We start from the raw sequence: 23,249 nt of genomic DNA, 5'->3' as shown, positions 1-23,249 counted from the left end.
TTTTAACGTTGGAAAGTTCAGAAGCAAAGCTAAATCTCTGAAAGGTCTGAGTTCCTTGTGACACTTTGATAGTCTGCTGGCAAGCTGCTGCCTCTTTCTCAGAGGTTCCAGTAGATGGAGTATACTCAGCAGAACTTCATGGACTGCTCCAAGTCAGTCTCCTATGCACTCTGAAGTTTAACTTGGTCAGAACTGTATCATAGTAACAAACGATAAATTATTCATCTTATGCCATTAGATCATTCTCTAAGTAAACAGTCTATTGACAAACTACAGAGAAATAAGCATATGGATTCTTGAAGTGTTTGACAGTAGTTAGGTGTATGTAGGCAGAACATGATTAAACCAAGCTTATTTACTTGTTTTTGTCCTAAAACAGTTTTAGTTAATGTTGGTAATCTTCCAATTGACTATTTTATAATATTTCATTTGTATGTAATAGGCACACAGCAAGTACCTGTTGAATGAGTGAATGAATTTACATTAAGTCATTTGTTGACATTAAATATTCATCTTAGAAACTATACAGGCTTAAAAGAATGCAAATAATAGAGTTTTGTCCAATATAGTTTGAGTTTTTGTTTGAGGATTCCTATTTATGCTGCTACTCACCCAACACATTTTAAATATTTGCTTGGGGACTAGTATTTACGTTTCTATTCTGATAAAAAGGTGAAGAAACAGGACCAAATGATCTCTAAGGACCATTCTAACTCTAAACTCATTTTCAGAGAACAAAGGAGGCCAGATGAATACCAATTCCTGATAAAAGGTAGAAGATAATTATCAAAACTAACAGCAGACATTGCTTTTATTGGCAGTTCATTAGAAGCGTTCTCTTCAAAACAGAGAAAAAGTCAAGAGTGCTTAATATTACTGATAATATTCAACATCATTTTTATAGACCTACAACTCTAGCAATTAAGGCAATGAAAATGAGATATAAATGCTGAAAAGGACAAGCTACAACTGTCACCATTTTGAAAGAATTTGTGATTACCTACTTAGCAAATCTGAGAAAAAAGTTAAGATTAATGAAGGAATTTATTAAGATAGTTGGATATGAAGCAAATATACTAAAGTTAATAGCCTTTCCACACATAAAAAATAACCAACTGAAAGTACAATAGAATAAAAGATCCCATTCCCGATTCAGATTGCACAGAAATTATGAAATGCTCAGGAGTAAATCTACCAAAATATTTTAAATTTATATGAAGAAAACTACACAACTTTACTGAAAGACATAGTTGAAGACTTGACTAAATAGACATCTGTGTTCCTAGGTTGGAAAAATCAATATTGTGAGACTATCAATTTTCCCAAATTTCATGTCATCTCAAACAAAATACTAGTAGGATTTGTACAATAGGAATTTGATACATTGATTTCAAAGTTTACTTTGAATAGAAAATTACATATCTGTCATTACATATATTTTTAAAAAGATTGACAGTAAGGTACAGTCTTGTTTTAACGTCAAAACATATTCAAAAGATATAGTCATTAAAACAGTATGGTATTTGAGTAGAAAGAGACAAATAAGTCTGTAGAAGAGAATAGAGAACTTAAAAACCAACACAAGTATTGTATTCCTGTTCTGCTTTCCATCCCGTCTCATTCTCCCACCAGACGAGCTGAGTTCTCCTAGTTGATAAGTAGACTATTCTGGGATCAGACGAATTTACTGGGTTATCATGGGGAAATTGTTTACTTGTTGCTTTTTTTGAGACGGAGTCTCGCGTTCTCACCTAGGCTGGAGTGCAGTGGCATGATCTTGGTGCACTGCAGCCTCCGCCTTGCGGGTTTCAAATGATTTCAAGTGATTCTCCTGCCTCAGCCTCCCAAGTAGCTGGGATTACAGGCATGCACCACCACACCAGACCAATTTTTGTATTTTTAGTAGAGACAGGGTTTCACCATGTTGGCCAGGCTGGTCTCGAACTCCTGACCTCAAGTGATCCGCCTGCCTCGGCCTCTCGAAGTGCTGGGATTACAGGCGTGAGCCACTATGCCTGGCCGTTACTTACTTTTAACCAGTCCATTTTTCATCTGAGTGGTATTAATGTGTTTTATTAGACTATGTGCTTTATTACACTAAATTGAGCAGAGACAATGGAGGAAGCAATGAGTTGGTGGTACTGGCAAGCCCTTATAAGCACCAGGCCTCTGGTTATCTCTTTTATACATACTCTTTTTTTTTTTTCCTGGGGCACAAACCCGTTCCAAACTCCTTCCTGACCTTCCTTTAAAGTGGTGGTAGATATAAATGTGGGCACGGACCTAATACCATTGTCAAAAGCCCCACTTAATACTATTGCTAAGACAACAGGAGTGGATTCGTAAAGTGGAGTTTTAATGAAAACCTTCAGCTTTGCTGAGTGAGATTTCTTCTCATACCCTTGCTCAGGTGGTTAAAGAATGCAAACTTTTCTACAGTTCTGCATGTTTTCTCTCACTTCAGCATAGGATGGATTAGAGGTAACAATCACAGTTAGGGCATTACTATAAAACTGTAGGGAGGTAGTAATGAGTCCCTGAACAAAGGTGGTGGCAGTGGTTTTGATGTGTGAAATTAGAGGACTACAGACTTTGTTAGTTGACTGTTAGTAGAGGTAAAGGAGGAGGAGAAATTGTCAGCATTAGCTCATAGAAGGTGGATCACATTCCCAGCTGCAGTGGTCAGGCGGGTTTGGTAAGCTGGGGGATTGATAGACTATGCTTAAGGAAAGAAAGTTTGATGAGAAAACAGGCATCTCAGGAGCAGTAGTAGCACCAGGTAGAAACGGAAGCCACAGATCAAGTCTGTATTAGGTCAGAGCAAATAGAGATGTTATAGGCAGAAACTTGGGGTGCAGAATGGTAGACCGAAGCATGCTTCATCCAGATCATGGTGCAGAAACAGTGGGAGCTCCAGGCTGAGTGGTCTCCATGAAATTCACTGGTGATAAATCATGGTTGATTGATGTCACCTAGGCCCAGCGAAATGGGCCTAGCAAGAAAAAGGCAGAAAAGTAAGCTCTAGTCACAGACAAGATTGGTTTCCCACCTTGAGAGGAAGAAGAATCCCCTGGGATATGCGTGTACAAGGGGACTAAGATGGTAGTCTGATACCCAGGGACTATTCAGGGATATTATTGGTCGTTTTTACCTGTGAGCTGTTCAGTATCTCATGTCTCACGCTCGACAGAGCCAAAACAATTTTCCAATACCTTTGGATACCTGAGCAACTGTTATCAATGTACTGCTGAGCCAACTTGTCTTTGGTACCAGGTTGCTTTATCTTTCTAAAGCACCATTTTCTTTGAATCATTGCTTCACTTAAGAATCTCCTAAGACCATTTGTTTACTATCAGACTAAACTCCAGGGCTTTAGTCTGGCATTCAGAAATCATTAACTCACCATCCTTTTACTACACTTTTCCATGAATGTTAATCCTCTGCCCGGGAAGATTATGGCCATCTTTCAGATATGCTGTAGAAACCCCAAATGTTCATATCTTTTCTTGGCATTCAAATTTATAATTTTTCCTGAAGCCTTCTTTTTAAGCCCGACGTATAGCGCCTGTCTTGTATTTGCTTGCATTTAACCCATTCCATTTCTCTGTGCCTTTTGTCTCTCCAGCTAGTATTCTGTCTTTCCATATAGATTGATACTCATTCCTTAAAGACAGACACCACAAATTTCATTTCTTATGCCATTAAAAGTGGGGAGCGAAACTTTTTTCCAGTTTTTATTTGACTACAACTGTAATGTTTTGAGAAGTCTTAGTCTTCAGAATGATGGAAAAGATTAATCATTTGCCTGGCTTTTTGTTTAATAAGGTGTAACTTAGAAATAAAGTAGTGTTCTTGCCAAAAGTTTCTATGGGTTTTTCTGTTATGGCTTCTCAAGGTGCTAAATATTTAAACAGTTTTTTCTTGTAAGAAATAATTTTATGAAATATGGGAAAATACAATTTGTGTGTTACCGACAATCGTGTAAATTGCTATAAACTCCCCGAAGACAGTCTGACTAAAAGGTCTTCTTTGACCTATCAGTTTCACTCCTAAGGATTAAGGGAGGCTAGGCAGGAGAATCACTTGAACCCACGAGGTGGAGGTTGCAGTGAGCTGAGATCATGCCACTGCACTCCAGCCTGGGTGACAGAGTGAGACTCTGTCTGAAGAAAAAAAAAAAAAAATTTATCCTGAGGAACTATTTATGGATATTTCTAAATATTTTCAAGGTTGGTCATTATACCATTGTTTTGTAATATCTAAAGATTAGAAATCAACTGAATAACCTTGTAGAATTGTTTATGTTTCACTATAAACATTTACTATGGAATATTATGCAGTTAACAAAAATGGTCTTCTACAGGAATAGTGACATAGGAAAATTGCCCTAAAGTTTTAGTAAGTAAAAAGGTCAGATTACTGAACAATATATATGGTATAATCCCATTTTCTTTGCCTAAAGAAAACAAAAACAGTTCTATCTATAAATTTTTATATTCTGTCTTCCAATTTTATACAGTAACTACTAGAATATTTAGTGACATAGAAAAATGGCGCTGATAATTGATAAATGAAAAAGATCAGGTTATTGAACAGCATGTATGGTAAAATCCTACTTTTTTGCCAAAAAGAAAACAAAATTATACTTAACAATTTTTTAAAAATTCTGTCTTCTCAATTACATGTAAGAGCTTAGCATTTCTCTTGTAATTAGGAAAATAAATCCTTTTATTAAAAAAATAAATTTGCTTTAGTTACTTCAGAGAGAAAATAACAATGGGAAATTATCTACAAGGAAAGGTCTTGAAGGAAAAGAGACCCCTCACCCCATATACAAACACTTTCTAATTCTATTAATTTTCAGCAAACTGGAGTTCTAGGTAAAATTCAGACCAATGATGGTCACTATACTGTAGTGACCTAGAATTAGCAATTTCACTTCTAATCTAAATATTACCGCTAAATGGTTTCCTTAGTGGTAGTTACAAGTAGCCTATTGGGATTTTATTTTATTCTTTTAGAAAATTAATGGATGTTAGTGAATAGACTTGTAATTAACTACATTGGCCTATAAGAGTGCAGAGTAGGAATTCAGCAGGTGTTGGTGTTCCTTCTACAGGTACCACTGGCTCCATAATTTAATGCTCTGTAAGACTGAAGCTTAAGAAATAAACCAAAAACATCACAAATCACTTCTTCAAAGTGCCAGTTTAAAATCCTTAAGCTCTTAATGATATTTATTGTAGAATCTTTCGAATATTAATTAATTTTATTTATGTGAATAATTTATTTATAAAGTGATTAACGTTTTTCAAAAGATGTTATTTTCACACTTCCTCGTTTACTCTGTTAATTCACTTTCAAAATAATTAAAAGTGTCTTCTAGAGGGAGGTATTACTTCACATGATCCAAATTTATTTGCTTTCTTAACTTAGGTTGCTATTGGCAGAACAGACATTGAAGACTTAGACCTCTGTGCCACATCTCGGGAGAGGCGATTTCGTTTATTTGCTTCTATAGAATGTGAAGGGCAGTTATTCATGACTCCGTATGATTTTATTTTGGCAGTTACAACAGATGAGCCCAAAGGTAAGTATACCTCTGAAATTATCTTAATAATTGTATATTTTTTTATCACTAGCTTGTAAATGTATGGAACAGTATAAGTTTTTTAGAAGAACTGAGTAATGTGGTATTTCACATGATATTGTGCTATTCAGTGTTACAGACTGATATTTCTTACAGACTCTTACTCACGTCTCTTTTCAGAAACCTTCAATTGCTCTATCTTTCTCAGCTTAACACCACCTTACTTTTGATACTTTTTATAAAAGACTCATATTCTGCCTATTCATTCTTATATCAAACCTGAACAGAGTAGTTCAGAGGACTGGCTTTGAGGTTAGCACTGGGCAAGAATTCTACCTGTATCTCTTCTGCATTTGTCATCGCTCCTGCAGTGTAAATATATTAATAGTTTAATTGTTTCTCACCTTTTCATATATTAGAATAATAGTTCTCAAACTTTTTGGCAGTCTGTACATTCTTGCAAATCTCTTAATATCTAACTTAACAGAAGACAGCTGTATTCTCATATGTGCTTTTTTATTTGATCTGTTACAATATGTTATTTTCCATGAAGTATATGAAGAAAAGCTACCTCACAGATATAGACAGTAAAAAAAGAGTATTTTAATCGCCTTTTTAGATAATTATAGATACTGTCCTTTGATACTGTATCACAATTGACTGGTGATAGTTGAGGCTTCAGAAGTCTCTACAGATGGTGGTAAAAGAAGAATGAGAACTAAGGGTTTCTGACTGGCTTACCTGGATAGATGGGAGTAGGGACCAGGTTTGAGGAGAAAAATCACAATTTCAATTTTGGTCATGATCTATTTGAGATACCTTGGATATGTAAAAGGATACAGCTGGATTTTTTTTTAATAATTCATTTCAGTTCACTGAAAGATCACTCACGAAAAATCAGTATAACAAATAATCAGTCATTTGACCCATATCTGCTTTAAACTGTCACACAAATACTTTTAGACTAGAACAATTATAGCCATTTTTTTCTCCTGAGTCAGCAATATGGCAAAAACGAACCTTAAAATAAATACTCAGTAATTTGGCAAATTGGCTACCTGACATACTAACTTTTAATGAATTTTTGATTCTTTGGATTATTTCCACTGGATATCAAAGAAGAGATTCAGGTATATATTTAGGATTCATCTTTGCATTATTGCTAATTCATATGATGTGTATGAATGAAATTGCCTAGGGAAGCCGTATAGGATGAGAATATAGATAACCAAAGACCTGGCCTTGAGGAATTTCTGCTCTTCAAAAGATGAATGGACAAAAGGCTTTGAAAGGATGAGGAAAGGGGACATAAGAGTGGCCAGAGACATAGGAAGAAAATCGTAAGGGTATGTAGTCATAGAAGCCAAGTAAAATAGCTGGAATTGCCAATTGAGTGCAGTGTTACTGAGAATTCAAGTTAGATAGGACAGGAAAATGTCCCTTAGATTTAATAACATGAAGGTTATTGATGGTTTTTTAAAATGATGTTTCAGTGGAGTCGTTAGGGCAATTGCAGGAGTGAGTAGCAGATGAAGAAATGAAGACGATGAGTGTAAAGGACCCTCTTACAATAATATTTGGTTGCAAAAGAGAAAGGAACTGAAAGGTAGCTGGAATGGAATTTGAAGTAGACACTTTTGATCGTGCCAGATTTTAAATTAAAAAGAAAAGATTTTAACCAGAAACTATGAGAGTAGCATTTAAAGAAATGTAAGCTACATAAGCTAAAACATGAAATCAAGACAGTATATGGTATAGTAATAGTAGCCACTTTGGGAATATGTAGGACCATATAGTGATAGGAAAGGCGAAAACTTAATTAGAGTTCCTTTTTTTTTTTTTTTAATTTAGGATTTTAAGGCTATGATAAGGATTATATCCTTTTTATTTAATCCATTTGGTACAATGTAGATTCTTTATTTGTGAGTTAGTATAGATTTAATACTAATTTGCTAATAAATATAAAGAATCCATGTTGTACCAAATCGATTAAATAAAAATGTATGGAATATTTATACGACTACTTCTGTGTTAAGGTTCTTTTCTGTGTGCTGAGGGGGATGCAAAGTCTGTGCACTCAGGAAACTTACAATATTGTAAGATGACATAAGATACAGAAACAACCAACTCCAAGGTAGAATATGGTTACCTGGTACGATAGGTACACAATAAATATTTCTTGAAGGAAGGAATTTCTTAGATGCTAAATAGAATTTTATATCAAATTCTATAATTTTTTCAAACATACTTGAAACTGTTCTTTAAGTAATACTTAATAATCTATAATTTTTTTTTTTTTGAGGCAGGGTCTTGCCCTGTCCCCCAAGCTGGAGTGCAGTGACGCAATCACAACTCACTGTAACCTCAACCTCCGAGGCTCAAATGATCCTCCCACCTCAGCCTCCCAAGTGGCGGGGACTACAGGCATATGCCACCATGCCACCAGCTAATTTTTAAAATTTTTTGTAGAGACGGGGTTTTGCTATGTTTTCCCAGGCTTGTCTTGAACTCCTGGGCTCAAGCGGTCCGCCTGCCTCAGCCTCCCAAAGTGCTGGGATTACAGATGTGAGCCCCTGTGCCTGACCACAGTTTCATATTTTGAAAAAATTTTACTTCATTGTTTTCTAGAATTTTTTTCTTCACAATACATCCACTGGAAGCACACTGTTGGGTTTTGCTTTTTGGAAATAACTTTTGTGGTGATTCTTCTCATAGGTATTTTAAAACCATAACTTAAGAGTAAAAAACTGGTTTTTATTATTTAAAAAATTATACAGGGTATTTTACAACCACAACCTCAGTTAATTTCTGACCAGCACTTTTCAAACATAATTAAGAACAATCACAAAAGATCGAGATATTCATAAAGCCTGTTTTGAAAGTTGGGGTTTTAGAAAAGAAAAAGAACAGAAAAATGTTTCATGTACTGAGTATTAAATCAGAAACGTTAAAACTGTAGCATAATGAAATCTGACTTGTGTTTAAACCTTGGCACTTACTGGCTTTGAAAACTTGGTTAAGTTATTTAATCTTCTCTTTCCTCATTTTTAAAAATAACAGCCTCATGAAGTTTTTTTTTTTTTGAAGATTGAATGAATTAATTATGCTTAGTATAGTACCTGGCACACAGTAAACATTTAATATTGATAGGTCGTCATCATCATCATCATTTGAATTCATAGCCATGATTTTTTTTTTTTTCCCCCTGAGAGGAGTCTCGCTCTGTCAGCAAGGCTGGACCGCAAGGGGGTGATCTTGGCTCACTACAATCTCCGCTTCCTGGGTTCAAGCGATTCTCCTGCCTCAGCCTCCTGAGTAGCTGGGATTACGGGCAGCTGCTGTCATGCCCGGCTAATTTTTGTATTTTTGTAGTGCTGGGGTTTCACCATGTTCGCCAGGCTGGTCTCAAACTCCTGACCTCAGGTGATCCTTCTGCCTCGGCCTCCAAAGGAGTGCAATTATAGGCGTGAGCCACCATGCCCAGCCCATAGCTGTGACAATTTTTAAGCAAATATTTACATGGCATACCATTTTTTCCCTGTTTAAAATCATAGCCATGATTTTTAAAAGTCTTTGATATCATTTTATGATGACGTTCAGTAGGGAAAAAAATGGTATGCTGTGTAAATATTTGCTTAAAAATTATAGATCAAAGAAATGTTGACATATCTGATTATGATTTTGCATTATAATCTTATTTTGCATACTTAAATAGAACCTAAATGGTGACTTTCTTTTCTAGAACTAAAGTCAGTAATTATTTTCCAACATAGTATCAAGAATTATTGTAATTTAGATTTTTAAAAAAATTAAATTTTTCAGACATGCAAAAACATATTAAAAATATAATGAACATCAACCTACAGCTTAAGAAATAATATTTCCAATAGAATTGAAGTCCTTCTCCACCTAAGTTATATTTATATATGCAGTAACTTCATATGGAATAAGGAATTCAGAAAATCCTTTGAAGAACAATCTTAATGGCTCTTTAGTCTTTATTTAAAAAGCTAATCATATTGAACATGGTGACATTTCCGACAGAATGAATATGTCTTTTGTGAATAATTTACCATGGAAATCTCATAGACCCTGCAAAACTCAAGAGTACGTCTAACTTCCTCTTTTGATAAGTGTCTTCTGAGCATTGCATAAGAGCATGTGCATGTACTTTTCTACCATTTATTTTTCTTCTTTTCTTACTGCTATATTTTAAGAGCAACAGAATAATAAATACTATTTGCATTGTTCTGTTCATTGTTAAAAGGGAAGTGTCTTTGTAAAATAAACATAGACAGTATCATACTTAAGGTTATATGCTAAATTCTAATTTGTAGACCTGTTATTTGAATCACTTGATTATACATTTGTATAAACTATCTTGGATAGAGGAAGGATGTTGTTGCTGCTTAAAGAAGAAATCTATCATTAGAAACATATTTCTTCTTTTTTGATTTTAAATTGAGTTGTTTTGTTGCCTAATAAAGAAAAATTACATAGCAAAAATTGCTTTTTTTGTAATTTTGAATTTGATATATTGTTAATTATATAGAAATAGTCCCATTGCCAGGTAGAAAAAGATGTTGGTTGGCATTATTGTAATGTAGCTGAAGTAATTAATATTTACCAGTTTCCTAATATAGCTGTATTAGAGGACTTAGTCATATGTAAACCTGGTGCTAATTCTTAGGCAGGCATTAAATATTTACAGTGTTCAAATCTGAGCAAAGGAAATAGCAATACTGACTACACATTTTTCCCAACGTTATAAGTTTTACAGTGTTTGAGATCTTTGGGGGTGTGAGGAGGAATCACAAAAAGAAAGTGATCCCTGACATTTTATTCAGCTACAACACTCTTACTTTAGTGATGCTTCTTGAATAGTTGTAGGGAAGAACAGGACAAGTTTTCCATCACTTTACCTAGCCTCCCTTTCCTTTCTTTTTTTCTTTTCCCAATCCTTCTTCATTCTAGAGAGACCTGACCTGTGAATTATGTCATGGAGCACTAGTACAGCAAAGATCACAAGTAATACCTTAAAATTATAGTTTATCTATGTTAATATTATTTTATATTCTAGTTTGAATATTTTGTAAGTATCATTGTTTGTACTTTTAAGCCCGCATGATGTTTAACATGGAGAAAGTTAACTTACTTTATTAGTCCAGAAAGCCCAAATTTAAGATGATAGGGCTGTGGAGAAATATTTCCTGTGTCACTGATACTTACTATAAACGGTGCATAGTATATAAAACAAGTAGATAACATGTATAAGATCATATCACAGATCTAAATTTTGAGGTTAAAAAAAAACTTTGCCTTTTAGACATAAAAATTTTGTCATAAGTTATGGCTGTAGATGGTTAGCAAATATGGATAGATATTCCATGAAGTATTTATTATCTAATTATCTTACATTTGTTTATTTTAGTTGCCAAAACTTGGAAGTCACTTTCCAAACAGGTGAGTTAAAGCTCTTGGTGGATATACACAAATTTTATATGTGCATGCATATATGTATATATAATTATATATTTCATGAAATATATTACGTATTTTTATATATTTTATGATTTTTTTGCAAATCAAATCACATTAGGGTTCCCTTTTTTTTATCCTCCAGTTTGTCAGAAAATGAAAAGGTGGACGTTTCTAAGGGTTGGTGAAAATGTAGATTACTGGTAAATCTCATGTGTTGGTATACCCACTTTGGAAAACAATTTGGCATTGTCTGCTAAAATTGAAGATATGTCTACCCTATACCTAGTAAATGCATACCTGCCTTTAAATTCTGCAATAGTGCATGCACATGTACCTTGTAAAGTTGAGTTTGAATAGACTCTGTGATCTAGTAATTTCTATACTAAATACACTGGTATCTAGTTTACACCAGTGTATATACCTAGGGAAATTCTTGCTTATATGCCACAGAAGTTCATAAGAATGTTTATAGATTATATATCATGGCCCCAAAACTTTAATATATCAATACTATACCATAAATAAATTTTGATTTATTCATATAGTATACTACACAATAGTGAAAACAAATGAATTATAACAGTGCTTTAACTAAGCAAGTCTCAGAAACATAATGGTAAACAAAATAAGCAGTTCAAAAATACAAGGTATAATTCTATTTGTATAAAGTCCAAAACTGGGAAAATGAAATCATATTATTTAGGATACATTCATACGTGGAAAAACTAAGGAATAATTAACATTAAATTCAAGAAAGTATTCGTCTTCAGGATGATAGCAGGGAATATCATCAGTAATGGGCTCAAAGAGGCTTCTAAAGTACTGATAATTTTCTATTTTTTAACTTCACTATTTCTTAACTTTAAATTGCATGTATATTCCTTTTATACTTTTATAGGTATGATTTTATTATTTTTTTAAAAAAGAATATTAGAAATCCAGGGAATGTCCTTAACTAGTTAAAGGGAATCCTCCAAAAGTCTACAGCTCATGGTCATTTGTGGAACTTGAGAGACATTGTCTTTCAAGTTAGGTATATTAATCCCCGTTTATCAGTGGGTAATATGCTCTAAGACCCCTGGCAATGAATGCTGAACATGTGGAAAGTACTGAACCCTATATATACTATGTTTTTTCAATGTCGTAGACAAGAGAACTACTAAGTGCCTAATAGGTAGGTAACGTATACAGCGTGGATATACTGGGCGGAGGGATGATTCACGTCCTGTATAGGACAGAGCTGGACAGTGTGAGATTTCATCATGCTATACAGAACAGTGTGCAACTTAAAACTTATGGATTGTTTTTGGAACTTTCCATTTAATGTTTTTGGGCTGCAGTTGACTTAGGGTCACAGAAACTGTAGAAAACTAAGCCACAAATAAGGGGGAGCTACTGTACAATGCAAATATGCCTGCTATCACAACTGTTCCGTAGCATTTTACTGAAAGTCTGGGCTAGTATAGTATACTAGGGCTGCTATGACAATATATCACAGATTGAATGGGTTAAACACCAGACATTTATTTTCTCACGGTTCTGAGGGCTCGAAGTCTGAGATCCAGGTGTCAGCAGGTTAGTTTCTTCTGAGGCCTCTCTCCTTGGCTTTTAGGTGGCTATCTTCTTCCTCTGTCTTCACATGGTCTTTCCTCTGGGTATGTCTGTGTCCTAATCTCTTCCTATAAGGACATCAGTCATATTGGATTAGCGCTCATCCTGATGACCTTATATAAAAACCTAACTACCTCCTTAAAGAAAGGTCCTTTCTGCAAAACAGTCAGATTCTGAGGTACTGGGGCTTAGGACTTCAACATATGAATGAGGGAGAGGGGCACAATTGAGACCATAATATGTAGTATGAAAAAAAGAAGAGGCTCTAAGGATTAGAATAGAGGCATAGAATAGAATATGATTGGAAGAAAAATGTAAAAATATATACATTTTAGATTTGTTTAAATTTAATAAAAGTTTAGCAAGATTGCTACTGGATATAAGAGCAGTAAACCAAAGTTAATGAGATGCTCCACACCAGCGAGAGCAATTAGAAACTAGTATTGAATAAAATGCATTTCATCATAGAAACAAGAACTATTAGGTACTTAAAAGCAATTCATAACAGAAGATGTACAAAACATTATTAAATTATATTTTTAAAAGCACAAGTAAATGGAGAACCATATCATGTTCATACTGGTAATAAGCAATTTCCTTTTGATAATGATCCTCCAAATCTATCTATAAATGCACTGTAACTCCAATTAAAATCCCAACCAAATTGATTCGAAATTAACCTTTAAAATTAATCTGGATGAGTAAGGGGGGCCCCAAAATATTTAGAACAATTCCAAAAAGGAAAGAGGGAAAAAAAAACCATTGAGATGAGAATAATGGGGCTTATGACATATTAAGATTAGAAATAGAGCTATAATAAAGTAGTATTACATCATTGCAAAGATATTTTTTAAAACTAGATCAAGGTAATAGAATATAGAATCCAGAAACAGATCCAGGCATATATAGATAGATCTATAAATCATTGGTAAAAAGATTGACCTGTCAATCATAGATGTTTGAATAATAATTTTTCCATGGAGGGGGCAAATTAGGCCTCAGATTTACTACCATATACAAAACCTAATTTCAGATGGATTAAGTTCTTATTTGTGACAAAAATTCTATAAGAGTAAAATCAAAATGAGAGGCACGAGAGTTTTTTTTTTAGATAAGACTCAAAGCAAAACTTGAAATTATTAGCAATTTTTACTAAATTAAATATTTCAAAGTTTAGCATCAAAAGACAGTGTAAACAATGTTAAAAGATGTATGATGGTGGGAGGATATGCATGCAGCATATTAACAGAAGAGGGTGTCTTGCAGTCATGTAGAACCCCTTTTTTTATCTTTGTAAAAAAGATAATCAACTTAAATAGAAAAAAATAGACAAAAGTACCTACTATGGCCGCTGAATATATGTAAAGGAGGTCAACCTTACTAGTAGCTTAGGGTATGCAAATTAAACCAATGATATGATACTATTTCACACCCACCAGGTTGTTAGTTTCCAGAAATCTGACAATACCAATTATTAGCAAGGAGAACAAGAAGGAACCAGGTGAGAATGTAAATTGGTATATTTACTTTTTAAAAATTTTTTGAGATAGAGTCAGTCCCTGTCACCCAGGCTGGAGTGCAGTGGCACTATCTTGGCTCACTGCAACTTCTGCCTCCTGGGCTCAAGTGACCCCCCCACCTCAGCCTCCTGAGTAGCTGGGACTACAGGCACACACCACCATGCCCAGCTAATTTTTGTATTTTTAGTGGAGACAGGGTTTTGCTCTGTCACCCAGGCTGGGGTATATTTACTTTTGAGTGATATTTGGCAATACCTAATAATGTTGAAAATGCATATGAGAAATCTCTCTTCTAGAAATGCATACTAGAGAAATGTTTTCATGTTTGCCACAGAAATCCTATATATCAGATCCCCCCCTGACACTTCCCGTGAAGCTTCATCTGTATTTACAGCCACTCCCCATCACTCATTGCTCACATTACTGCCTGAGCTCCGCCTCCTGTTAGATCAGCGGCAGCATTAGATTCTCATAGGAGCCCAGACCCGATTGTGAACTGGCATGTGAGGGATCTAAGTTGCGTGCTCCTTATGAGAATCTACTGCCTGATGATCTGTCACTGTCTCCCATCACCCCCAGATGGGACCATCTAGTTGCAAGAAAACAAACTCAGGGCTCCCTCTGATTCTACATGATGATGAGATGTATAATTATTTCATCATATGTTAGATTGTAATAATAATAGAAATAAAGTGCACAATAAATGTAATGCACTTGAATCATCCCCAAAACATTTCCCCTTCCCTGCTCCTGGTCTGTGGAAAAATTGTCTTCCAAGAAACCAGTCCCTGGTGCCAAAAAGGATGGGGATTGCTGCTGTATGTGTTTCCTGAACCATCAATTGTAATAGCAAAAATTTGGGAATGATATAATGTCAATCATTAGGCAAGTGAATGAAAGATTTATGAAATAGAGAAACCCAGGATAAGTGTAGAAATACAGAGTTAAAATGAATAAAATACATTACAGCTATGTGCATTGACATGAGTAGAACTAGAAAACGAGGCTGAGTAAAAGAGCAAGTTGCAAAATAATATTAACTGACAGTCATTTAAACTGCAAAGACTTTTTCAAAGGTCCATGAAGTCAAAACTATTTTCATCATAATACTGAGAATATACTTGTTTTATTCACTGTCATTCTCTCATGAGTTTGTGGTGGAGTTTTCTAGAGGCTGTTTGGTAATGATGCCATTGCTCTACCAACTAATGGAATGTGTGTTTGTGTATTCTTGTGTTTTAAAAATTTGTTTTTATTTTCAAATAAATTAAATATTGATAGATATAACCCATAAAAACAGTATCTCTTTTGGGTCCCTAATATTTTTAAGAATGTGAAGAGTTGCCTTTCAGAACTGCTACTATAGACAACTTCTGTGTAGCCATTAAAATGAAAATGGAGAATATTTGACAGGAAAATATATATGCTCATGATAATATATTAAATGCAAAGGGTAAGTTATAAAACAGTATGCAGAGAATGATTTAATATTTGCAGCAACAAATATTAACAAAATACTATATAAATACCATATACTATATAAATATGCCTAGCTAGAGAATCAGACTAAAATGATGTTAAAATATGTGTGTGTCATCTACAGCCATCTGATCTTTGACAAACCTGAGAGAAACAAGAAATGGGGAAAGGATTCCCTATTTAATAAATGGTGCTGGGAAAATTGGCTAGCCATAAGTAGAAAGCTGAAACTGGATCCTTTCCTTACTCCTTATACGAAAATTAATTCAAGATGGATTAGAGACTTAAATGTTAGACCTAATACCATAAAAATCCTAGAGGAAAACCTAGGTAGTACCATTCAGGACATAGGCATGGGCAAAGACTTCATGTCTAAAACACCAAAAGCAACGGCAGCAAAAGCCAAAATTGACAAATGGGGTCTCATTAAACTAAAGAGCTTCTGCACAGCAAAAGAAACTACCATCAGAGTGAACAGGCAACCTACAGAATGGGAGACAATTTTTGCAATCTACTCATCTGACAAAGGGCTAATATCCAGAACCTACAAAGAACTCAAACAAATTTACAAGAAAAAAACAAACAACCCCATCAAAAAGTGGGCAAAGGACATGAACAGACATTTCTCAAAAGAAGACATTCATACAGCCAACAGACACATGAAAAAATGCTCATCATCACTGGCCATCAGAGAAATGCAAATCAAAACCACAATGAGATACCATCTCACACCAGTTAGAATGGCGGTCATTAAAAAGTCAGGAAACAACAGGTGCTGGAGAGGATGTGGAGAAATAGGAACACTTTTACACTGTTGGTGGGATTGTAAACTAGTTCAACCATTATGGAAAACAGTATGGCGATTCCTCAAGGATCTAGAACTAGATGTACCATATGACCCAGCCATCCCATTACTGGGTATATACCCAAAGGATTATAAATTATGCTGCTATAAAGACACATGCACATGTATGTTTATTGCAGCACTATTCACAATAGCAAAGACTTGGAATCAACCCAAACGTCCATCAGTGACAGATTGGATTAAGAAAATGTGGCACATATACACCATGGAATACTATGCAGCCATCAAAAAGGATGAGTTTGCGTCCTTTGTAGGGACACGGATGCAGCTGGAAACCATCATTCTTAGCAAACTATCACAAGAACAGAAAACCAAACACCGCATGTTCTCACTCATAGGTGGGAACTGAACAATGAGATCACTTGGACTCAGGAAGGGGAACATCACACACAGGGGCCTATCATGGGGAGGGGGGAGGGGGGAGGGATTGCATTGGGAGTTATACCTGATGTAAATGACGAGTTGATGGGTGCAGCACACCAACATGGCACAAGTATACATATGTAACAAACCTGCACGTTATGCACATGTACCCTACAACTTAAAGTATAATAATAATAAATAAATTAAAAAAAAAAAATGTGTGTGTGTGTGTGTGTGTGTATGTGTAACTTGCCACCCCTAGAGACTCAAATTAAGTTTGCTCTAAAACTTAAGTTTGTCATCCCTGGGTTACAATTAGTTTTTATTTTCTGTATTTACTAATTTTTCTATAATATATAGCTACTAACTGTATAATTTTTTTAAATAGTACTTATTTAAGAAAATTGTGTAACTCCTTTAAAAGGCAACTATAATTCTAGGAGACTGAATTTAATTCAGCAAATATTTATTTTCTACCTACAATATAATTCTAACACTAACCACTCTGAGTTTAAGCATAGTGCCTAACAAGACTGCCCTCATTTCAGATGCTTGTTGCAAGTTTGGGGGCTCCAGGCCACCCACACTCTGGTCTTACTGTCTACAAGTCTAGGAGGTTGCCACAGCTCCCCTCAGGTTTAATGATTTGCTAGAATGAATCATAGAACTCAAAAAATGCAGTACCTATGGTTATGGTTTTATTAGATAGAATACAGAATAAGACCAGCCAGTTGAAGAGAGAGGGCAAGGTCTGGGAAGGTCCTGAACACAGAGCTTCTATGCCTTCTTTGAGAACATGGAGTTGGGGTGTGTCACCCTCCTAGCACAACAGCGTGTTCAACAACCAGAAAGCGCCACTGAGCTTAGTGCTTAGAATTTTTGTTAGGGTTTCATTACATAGGCATGATTGATTGAATTATTGGCCATGTGATTGAACTTAATCTATAGCCTCTCTTTTCTCCCCAGAGGTCAGGCTCGCTAAAGCCCCAGCTCTCTAATCACAGTTATTGTTTCTGGTAAGCAGCTCCCCTCCTGAGTGATCTCCTTAGCACAAACTCAGGTATGAACGAAGGATTTAGAGTCTCCTTCCCAGGACCCAGGGGCAAAGACCAAATTCTTTGTAATATAGCGCTGCTACATATGAAACCAAGCTGGGAATTGGGAGTAGGGAGAGAGATTCCTGACATGAGTGGAAATATAAAGATTTTAAGAAATTTTAGAAGTCCTTAAAGTTAATAAGAGAAGACAAAATGAATGTGTTGATTGGATGATTTAGACCAGGAGAAACTAGATTATGACTAAAATAAGCTACTTGGAGTCAATAAGGATCTGGGCTTTGTCATTTAGTAGTTCTGTGACCTTGGGTGTTACTTATCCACTTTAAGTCTTGTTAAAATATGCATAATGAGGATTGTTTTTAGAATGAAGTTATTGTATGAGCCTATTGCCAAACACACAGAGGGCACACAATAAAAGGTAGCTATGATTTTTCAGTCTTACACTGTAGCTGAGTTTAAGCTAGAACAGATGAGGTTGGAAGACATGGAACCAGTTAAAATGGAGAAAGATTAGTTAATATTTATACAGTTACAATAGATATGGTATAAACTAAGCTGCATAAAGTTTATTCAGAATGTTGTTTTTAAAATTTTTTAATATTTTTTTGAGACAAGGTCTCGCTCTGTTGCCTAGGCTGGAGTGCAGTGGTGTGATGATGGCTCACTATAGCCCGACTTCCTGGGCTCAAGTGATTTTTCCACCTCAGCCTTCTGAGTAAGCTGAGACTATAGATGAACGCCACTATTTCCAGCTAATTGTTGTTTGTTTGTTTATTTGTGAGATGGGGTTTTGCCATGTTGCCCAGGCTGGTCTCAAACTCCTGGGCTCAAGGGATCTACCCGCCTCGGCCTCCCAAAGTGCTGAGATTATAGGCCTGAGCCACTGAGCCCAGCCCAGAATATTTTATTTAATCATATGTGAGTTTACTTTTGTCTAAACAATAAATATCCCAGTTTCTCATTACAATTTGGAGCTGAATTATTCTGTGCCATTGCTATTCTATAATCAGATGCACTGATTATTTAGTGGCATATTTTACCTGCAGTGCAGATATAGAAACATGAAGAAAACAAACACAAGAATCCGCATATGGGCTTCACGGTGTCCATAAATCCCCTAATTAATGCTGTTCCTGCCTTTGACATACTAAGAATTATACTTCTGCTAGCTCAGCTTTGCAGTTAAACAAATATGATTTATAAATGTCAGAAAGCATTTTTAGGTACAGCTGCATCGAGAATGGTTTGTCTGAAATGCCTTCCAGACTTGAATGTGTGTAAAAATTAGAAGATCTTGTTAAAAATGCAGGTTGTGGCTCGGTAGGTCTGGCATGGGCACTGAGATTCTGCGTTTCGCACCAACTCCCAGGTGTGATGCTCAAACTATTGGGGAACCACATGCTCTGAGGAGTGGGGATCAGATCTGAAAATAGAAGTGGGTTCTGTGTTTGTCTAATGTGTTTCTAAGCAGACTAATTTTATTATTTCAAATTATTTCAAGTTATCTCACCAAATCTTTTAATCATTTTTCTTCAAGATTAATCAAATTATAGTTTTCACTTAGTGTTTTTAACAGACTATACACAATAAATTCAAAATTGATTTAGCATATGAGTAATGATTCAAATGTCTAAGTTCTCCAATAGTTTCCGAGCAGCACTGATAGTTTTGACTTTTTTAAAAACGAAAAAGCTAAGCAGCAGTTGAAGTCTGTGTTAAGTTAAAACTAGAAACAAATTGAAACAGTGACGAAACAGTGACCACAATAATGCAGTACCTTTGTCTTTCTGTTTCATCCAATGTTATCATTCTCTAAGTCACTAACCATTAAATACTTTTCATTCCTTTGTAACATAATCCTTTGTTCATTTACTTCCTCTACACGAAGCTCTCTAAATCCAAATGTGTTACAAAGAAGAGACATTATGTGAAGCCAGGTGATGTGACCGTTTCTGATCTTGATATGGAAATTCACATTTTTCCATGGTTTTCCTAAAACGATTCCTTTATGATTGGCTCCAGAACTTAAACTCACTGTTTTATCTTGATTTGGTTGTCTTATGTATAACCTCCCATTATTCATCTTATCTGAAATTTTAGGTAGCTGTAATTAAATTTAATGTAGCCTCTTCATCATTTATTTTATGTTTGAACCATGGGCAAATACTGTGTTGTGTGCTTGAATGAACCACAGGCGTAACATAGGATAAATAATGCCATGTTTCAGGTCTTTTAAGTGGAGAATTTTGCATGGACATTTAAACGTGTTTTTGATCTATTTTATAAGCAAGTGGTTTACCAATTCATCAATAGTATAATAACTTCTGTCATAGGAATTAAATCAAATGCTCGCAGAAACACCACCAGTTTGGAAAGGCTCATCGAAGCTATTTCGAAATCTTAAAGAAAGAGGTGAGTTAACCTTAGTACGTGTCCGTTTTTTAAACTGTATTATGTATACTATTTGTATATGCATATTTTCCCGTACCTAAAATAATTTTTAAATTACATCTATGTGTATGCATAGAGAAAAAACTAAAGAAGAAAACAGCAAAATATTAACATTTCTGAGTATTAATGTTGTTCTCGGATAATTCCACTCTTCATTAAGGGTGGTTTTCCTGTTATTGTTTATATATTATTTGTATCTTCCAAATTTTTTTACAACAAAATGGACTTACATAGTTTAACAAATTGTTCTTTAACCATATTGAAAAGTTTATTCTCTATTTCCCCAAAGAAAACATTTTACAAAAATACTAGATCTTCAAAGGTATATTTTTCTTCCTTCCATTTCGCTCTGAGAGAATTACAGATGCTCCTAACCTAATCAACAGGAAAAATTTAGTGGATACGTCCTTTGACAGCCTAGTTTCGACATGTTTCCTTTAAAGGCCAATACTTACTGCAAATGTACCTGTTTCAACTTACTCTATTATCAGTATCAATATTAGGTTAATTCATTAATTTATACGTTTCCTGGCAATCACATTATATGGCTTTTATTGTAATTTTCTTTTACAGTGTACCTTTTTACACAGTTGTAGAAAAAATGTATTAGTCTTTTTAATCTTAAAAAGTAATGTTTCTTGGAAATATATTTTTTGTATCCTCAAATACAGGAATATGCAATATATTAAAGAAATTATCTAAGCAGTTATATTTTCCCTTTTCATCAGTTTTAACGAATATTGGTTTGAAAATAATGTACTTCAGCCTGAAGACAAATACGTTGAAGGAGTAGTTATAATTCATATATTTTATTTAAGTAGAATTAGAAAGTTTGTATTGCTTCCACATGGTTTACATATAATCTGAAAGGAAGAGACACCGTATCTTTTATTGTAGGTGTTTCATAAGTAAGATTTTTAAATCTTCAAGAAACCTAGGCCAAAGTGTCTTAAAAAAATCTTAGAAATTTTTTTCCTGGATATTGTCTTAAAGATTGCCATTCAGATCTTAGGGTGAGATAATAGGATGAGGAAAATTCAAAGCTCAGAAGGATCAAGTAAGTATGGTGAATTTCAAACATTTTTCTTAATATATATACCTCATGGGAAAATACAAATTGGATCAAATATAATCTGAGAAAAATAACGCATGGAAAAAAAAGCCTTCTTTTAGTTAAGGGGAAGGTTAAATCTAGAAGTCCTAGGTTTAGGCATATCCTAATCTTCTCATGTTATACACATGTTTGCATTTTTTTCCCCAGGGGATAGAATCTATTCTGCGCCACTATGACAGAAATACTCTGTTTCTGTGCTGTCTCTTATGGTAGCTACTAGCCACATACGACTGTTAAGCACTTGAAATGTGACTGGCATAACTGCGGAACTTAATTTTTAGTTGTATTTGATTTTAAGTATTTTAAATTTAAATAGCTACACCCTGTAGTACAGTGCGTATCTGTATCATATTAATTAGATCATCAGGGTAATACATGATCCCAGAAAGTTTTAGAATCATTAGAGAAGTTAGAATAAATAGAGAAGTTAGAAGAGCCTTGCTTTTTTAAAATAGTGATTAAGTGGCAGAGAAATTTTAAGACTAAACCTTTAGAGCTATTGAAGACATAATTTTATTTTTATCTTTGTTTTATTTTATTTATTTATTGAGTCAGGGTCTCGCTTTGTCACCCAGGTGGAAGTGCAGTGGTGCAGTCATGGCTCACTGCAGCCTCGACCTCCTGGGCTCGAGCAATTCTTCCCCCCTCATTTTTTGATTTTTTGTAGAGATAAAGTCTCACTTTGTTGCCCAGGCTGGTTTCGAACTCCTGGACTCAAACAGTCCTCTTGCCTTGGCCTCCCAAAGTGCTGGGATTATAGGTGTGAGCCACCATGCCTGGCTAAAGACTAATTTTAAAATTAAAAGTTTATCTATGTAAAGTATTACCTCTAGAGAAAATGTTATACATTTAAATAATAAAAAATTGATACGCATTCATGAAAACATGTATTATAGAGACTTAATTATAACAGCCAACTGCAATGTGTCATGTATAAGAATTAAACAATGTAATCCTTTTAAGGAACTTCCCTTAAAATTTGTTTTGATTGAATTTTCAAAAGAAACCTAGTTGGCATCTTTCTTATCCTCTGTTTCTAAAGATCACACCATTACTATATGCCTAGCTTTTTTTTTTTTTTGATCCTGGATGCCATAAGTAAATTGAAGAGTAAGTTTTATAGTATTCTGTTTTTATAATTGGAAAGCGTTAAAAATATACAGTTCATCTTCAGTAGTAGTTTCTCTTTTCCTTGACTATTTTTATTAAATTATAGTGTATCATGGGTTTCACTTCATTTTTCTTCCCTGTGGTTTAAGCCACCTCAATCACCATGTGGTCCTGCAAAGAACTGTCTACCATGATAGTCGTGGTCTGGACACTTGCTATGAAGTAGTGCTTACTTGAGGGAAGTCTTGAGTTAAAGATCAACTAAAAGATGCATAGCAGTTACTGAAGTTCTTTGTACCAACCAGCATCTCTTGTGTATTCTACCAGGTCAACTAGAACAACAGTCAGTGAGATAGGATTATGGCGACAGCATGCCCATTTCCCAACTCATTTCCTTTTTTTGCCCCTTCTTTTATGCTTTTCTTTCATTTTTTGAGGGATCCCTGTGGACTCTTAAGTATTGTATCTTTATATACATTGACCATTCCAGAATCTTTCTCCCATAACATTCATGGCAATCAACCAGAACTATCTGTCTATAGGTCACAATATTCTAGTATAAACAAAAGAAGGGAATGAATGCTTTCAGGGCTTCCTGGGTAGTGCC

At 34.9% G+C, this 23,249-nt stretch overlaps 1 protein-coding gene across 1 annotated transcript in view; it reads left to right on the top strand.

Moving 5' to 3' along the window:
- LOC105463742 (mitochondrial calcium uptake family member 3) overlaps nucleotides 1-23,249 on the top strand; it is a 92,016-nt gene that overhangs the window by 29,601 nt on the left and 39,166 nt on the right. The window contains 3 exon segments of the mRNA XM_011711018.2: nucleotides 5,437-5,590; nucleotides 11,022-11,053; nucleotides 20,301-20,379. Of these exon segments, the coding sequence (XP_011709320.2) occupies nucleotides 5,437-5,590; nucleotides 11,022-11,053; nucleotides 20,301-20,379 (265 nt within the window).

The sequence above is a fragment of the Macaca nemestrina genome, chromosome 8 (assembly GCF_043159975.1).
Source record: "Macaca nemestrina isolate mMacNem1 chromosome 8, mMacNem.hap1, whole genome shotgun sequence".
In the NCBI taxonomy this organism is placed as follows: domain Eukaryota; kingdom Metazoa; phylum Chordata; class Mammalia; order Primates; family Cercopithecidae; genus Macaca; species Macaca nemestrina.
The sequence above is the reverse complement of the archived record's forward strand: the minus strand, read 5'-3'. Positions and strand labels throughout refer to the sequence as shown.